General features: G+C 49.2%; 1 protein-coding gene across 1 annotated transcript; it reads left to right on the forward strand.

Moving 5' to 3' along the window:
• The first annotated feature begins 274 nt into the window (after positions 1-274).
• LOC134410854 (selenoprotein M-like) lies at positions 275-2,583 on the forward strand. The gene is made up of 3 exons (XM_063144363.1): positions 275-306; positions 727-805; positions 2,282-2,583. Exons 1-3 carry the CDS (start codon positions 275-277, stop codon positions 2,477-2,479), a joined length of 309 nt encoding a protein of 102 aa, XP_063000433.1. The 3' UTR covers positions 2,480-2,583.
• Positions 2,584-5,225: the final 2,642 nt, after the last annotated feature.

A 5,225-nucleotide genomic window follows, 5' to 3' on the forward strand; every position in this document is an offset into this window, starting at 1 on the left:
GTTTCCAAATAGACGGTTATTGGGGGACGGCCCTGGGAGTCGGGTTCTTGCCCCTGAAGAGTCCCCAAGCAGGACAGGGCGGCCTCTAGCCGGCCTCTATGGGAAACGGGGTGGACCCTCAGCCTGATCCAGCAGGGCCCTGTTTAGATGCAAAGGAAGGGTGGCGTCTCCTGCCTTGTGCCGTGAGAAAACGGTCCGTGATACAAAAGGAAGCTGCTTTCGACCTAGGACTTTTATTCCATAAATATTTTCTAGCTCTGCACCAGTTGTTGGCATGGGGCTGTCTGGGGCATCCGTGACTCCGTGGTAACAACAGGGGCAGAGGGGTGGGAATGGGGGGGCGGGGCGTGTATTGACTCCAGCATGGTGGTCCAAAATGCAAAACAGCCTTTTAAAAGGAACATCCTGCAATTCTCCGTCTCTGCCCTAGGAACCTAAAGCCGACAGATCCTGCAGTACCTTTGAGCCAACCTCCCCCAACCTGGCGGTGCTCCTGTTGTGTTGGACTACAACTCCTACCATCCCCAATTGGCTGTGCTGGCTGGGGATAATAGGAGTTGTAGTCCAACACATTGGGTGGGCACTGGGATTGGGGAAGTCTGCCCGAGGCCGAAGTACTGATTTGTTCAACTTCCCGGCTGGCATAGGAAGAAGAAGAAAACGGCAGCGCTGTTGCCACCCCTCCCATAACGCCAGCCTGTCAGGTTCCTTGACGATCTCTTCCAGCCACAACCTTGTCCTGAAACACCTGGCTGGAGCGGATCCCGAACTGGTGCTGCTCAACTTTAAGTATGAAGAGTTGCAGGTAAGACAGAATGCTGAACTCTTGCAGGCAGTGGAGGCTGGTGACTCTGATGTCAGTGGGGCAGTGAATCCACTTGGGTTTCAATCCAAATCAGGCAGTACTCTAAAGGTGGCTAAGGATAGCTCCTTAGAGTTCTGACTGAAACCCAGAGCGGATTCACTGCCCCACTGACATCGGAGCCACCAGCCTCCACTGCGTGCATCCACTGTAACCCATTTCACGGCCATGCCACGCAACGCTTGACACCATTAGAAACTGCCAGTAGAAACTGTGTGAATGGCGTTAAGCAAACAAGTGGGACCTGGCACAAAATGTTGCACTCCCCTTCATAGAATCATAGAATAGTAGAGTTGGAAGGGGCCTAAGGCCATCGCGTCCAACCCCCTGCTCAGTGCAGGAATCCACCCTAAAGCATCCCTGCTGCCTCTTGAATGCCTCTAGTATGGGAGAGCCTTCAAGATGTTCTGTTCTATTTCTTACCCTTCTTTTCTTTGGAGTACATGACATGACGCTGAAATCCTGCCTCCTTACCGTGGCTTTCTGCTTCCAGGTTCTTTGCAGGATTACAATCGGCTCAATTACTTGGGCAGACATGTGCTTTGAATTGAGTATGACTTCCTTTCTCAATTCAGTTCCATAGGTTTCATTTTACAGTCACTAGATGGTGCTGTGATTATAGCACAACACCGTTATTACACACTGCCCATATATTGGATTAACGTCCCTTATCGGTTAATGCTGATCTTTTGAAAGCAGGAGAAAGTCAGAAAGTGCAGGTCATACTTTGGAAGTTGATGATGTCGTGTAAAGGACCGGCAAACTTCCATGAGTGACGAATCATGAACATGCAATGAAAGCCTTGTGAAGAAATGCTTTGTCTCACTTCCCCTTTCACCGTGCTGTGGCCACTGGGCATGCGGACTACGCAGTGGGATATTTGTGGCCGGTGGGGCGGGGGATGGCTGCCCCCTTGGAGGTTTTCTCCTTACCGTTTTTTGTCCGATTGCAAAGATTGAGGTTCCCCCAAGCCTTCCTCTTGTGTGCAGCCAGTGATGTTTTACCTACATTAGAATGAATTCCAGTGGAGGCTGGTGGCTCCGATGTCAGTGGGGCTGCGAATCCACTTCGGGTTTCATTCAGAACCCTTCAGAACTCTAAATGAGCTATCCAAGATGCGGAAGATATCCAAAGGTGGGACTCTTGCCTGTCTAAACATGCGTAGGATTAAACCCTAAAAGTTGCAGTATAAATTAGCCAAAAGGGGGAGAATGCTACATGCTTTTTTTCTTCTAAGAAGAAAAAAGGGGCTTTTCTTCTGGAGTCCATCTCCAAAATTTCAGCCTTGCTCGGGTATCAGGCAGAGCTGGCTGCGCAGCACCTAGCATGCCCTGAGGCCAGGCCAGGCCGGCTCGCCGCAGTTTGTAGCCACGTGCCAAGGATCCGTGGTGAGCCCCGGCGCCTGCATTTCTTTTGCAGAGAATTCCATTGGCTGAAATGTCCCGGGAAGAGATCAACCGGCTGGTGAAAGAGTTGGGGTTCTACCGGAAGGAGACGCGCGACTCACCTGTTCCGGAAGAGTTCCAGCTTGCCCCCGCGAAGCCTCTGCCTGCCTCAGAAGAATCCCAGAGAGAACAGGCGGCAGAGGGGAAAGGGGCGAAGGGCAGCGAACTGTAAATCTGGGTGCCTTTGAAAACTGCAGGGGTTGTGTGTGTCGGCAAGGCGTGAGAGACTGCTGGCGTTCGGAACTTGCAGCCTCTTAAGACTTCCAGCAAGGCATCCTCTCCATCAGGGGTGGGCACCTTGGGGGCCTCCAGATGTTTGGGCCTACAACTCCCATGAGCCCTGGCCAGTATAACCAAGGATGAGGGATCATGGAAGTTCTAGGCCAAAAACATCTGGAATTGTCCATCCTGATCGAGCTGCTTCCAAGTATCTCTTCACAACAATGAGGGACAGAAACTTGCTTTAAAAACAAAAGCGGTGGATTCTTTAGTCTCTGCCACATTCTTCGGCTACTCTGCTCTCCAGGAGCAAACACACAGCCCTGCAAATGCCACAGCAGGTCTGAAAGCTCTTGGTGCCGAGTGTGGACAGATGAACGCGCGCATGGCAGGATCTACAGAACCTGCCTCCTTTTTTAAAAAAAAAATAATGGTTTTCTGTCCCTCACTGACGAACAGGCATAGTTCAAAGCACCCAGACGATGCATGCTAGAAGTCTCCAGAGGCCAGGAGGTTTGCAGTGGTTCACGTGGAACACTTTAGCTCTTCAGCCCCCAAACTACCACCAGAAAAAGGTTATGCAAGATAACAGAACCAGTAAGATAGGCAAAATCAGAGAAATCAGGTACATTGGCCTTATTTATACAGATTCCAGAATCCAATTTTTACCGTTCCAGGAGCTGGATTTTACTTATTTTTTAAGCGGACTCCACGCAGCCCCAACACAAGGCAGGTTTTCGAGGGAATAGGCATAACAAAAAGTCTGGAAGAAGCTGCACCTGAGTTCTGGCTCATGGTAAGCACTTCTTGTGGGGCAAAGCCATGTCCCAGCCCCACTTCTGTCCAGGGATTACTCTGTGGCTGGCCGGCCGGCCGGTTTACTGAGCTTCAGTAGCTCACCGCTCATTAGCAGAGGGCTCCCGGCTAGCACTCTGGCTTTCTCCAGCCGCCGCTCATGCCCTGTGCCCAGAACAAGCCGTCGTATTTTCCCTGCAGCAGCACCCCGCCTGCATGGGACAGGATGAAGCCCTCTGCTGAAAGCTCTCGGTGCCGAGGGTGGATAGGTAACGTCCCATCAGGCTTGGGGAGCGCGGCATGCTGGGAAACATGTTCAGGTCCCCAAATCCTCATCAACTGTGCATTAAACAGTAAAATTGCCTTTATCCATTGTCTGCTGTTACCTTTCTACAGTTCGGGTGCTTAAGATTGTGAGTTGTTGGGCCTTGCTGTAGAGCAGCCTTCCCCAACCTGGTGCCCTCCTGGTGTGTTGGGATGCTGCAATGCCCATCTTTCCCCACCAGCATGGCCAATGCTTCTATTGGCTGGGAATGATGGGGCTTGCAGTTCAACACATCTAAGGGGAGGGGGGATGGCACTATCCCGTTCTCTTCCAGGTATAATTCCAGGTGCTGGTTACCATCTACAAAGCCCTAATTGGCGTTAGTCCAACATGTACCCTGTCGTGACTTCTAACGAAATCTGCCCAGGATGCCCTCGTAATAACCAGAAAGGGGTTATTATTCCTTGTCCATAACGGAATTCCTTTCCTTGCAACCTTGCCAAAATTAGGCTCTGAGCTGGTTGACGAATTCCTGATCCGTCCAGGCTGCAGAACTCAGGATGAAGTTAAGAAACCAGAGCAAAATGAACGCAACATCTTTGCATGCAGGTTTAATCCATAGCAGCTCCAGTTTAAAGGATAGGGAAGCCCGCCCGCCCGCCCCCGCCAAAACCCTGGGGGCTGCTGCCATCCAGAGTAGGCAATACTGGGCCAGATGAGCAACCTTTGATCTGGTCTAAAGCTGCTTCTTTTGTCATTCTGTTCCGCAGGAAGGAGGGGGTGGAGCTCTTTGCTACCTGCCCCAATAGCCCTTGGGCTAAGATGGGCTATATATCTGAATAAGTTCTAGGTAGTAGCCATATTAGTTTATTGCACCAAAAAGCAAAGTCTTCTAACACCTTAAAGACGAACACATTTATTTTGGCATAAGCTTTCATGGACTATGAAAGTGCATTGGAGTATTATTGAGTCCCAAGTTTTTTATACAGTATGTATTGGGGGGGGGGATTCAAGACCGGGGGAGGGGGAAATGTGACAAACACATTGCAGTGGTTCCCAAACTTTTTCAGGTCACCGCCCCCTTGGTTCCACAAACTCATGCCCAGTGCCCCCCTACCCTACCCTATAAAAATCATTATTCAGAATAGTGGTTTTCGACGACCCACTAAGGAAGATAATAACAATAAAATTCAAAACAGTAACAATTAATTGAATATTTATTCAAAATCTAATTACATTTTTTAGTTTATTTATTCAATTGAACATAATTGATGAACTTGATCCAGTGATATCATCTTTTCAAAGTCTGATAGTCATTAAGCAAGGATATTAGATACCACATTTAGTAACTAGGGTAGAATACCTCACTATTCTGTAAATTCTTAATGTGATGGATGGGCTTGATGAAGTGATACATGAGTCTTAAATCACCACGTTTAGTAATCTGGAGTCGATTTCTTTGTTTGGAAAGAAGTAGGCAGACCACACTAAAACCACGTTCCACCAAATATGATGTTGGAAATGCAACCAGGAGCTTCTGAACCACTCTCCATAGTGCAGGAGAGCGATCAGAAATGTCCTTCTGTAACCAAAACTCCTGGTACGATTTCTTAAACTTTGGCTTCAGCTCAATGTCATT

This window comes from Elgaria multicarinata, chromosome 18 (genome assembly GCF_023053635.1).
Source record: "Elgaria multicarinata webbii isolate HBS135686 ecotype San Diego chromosome 18, rElgMul1.1.pri, whole genome shotgun sequence".
Lineage (NCBI taxonomy): Eukaryota > Metazoa > Chordata > Lepidosauria > Squamata > Anguidae > Elgaria > Elgaria multicarinata.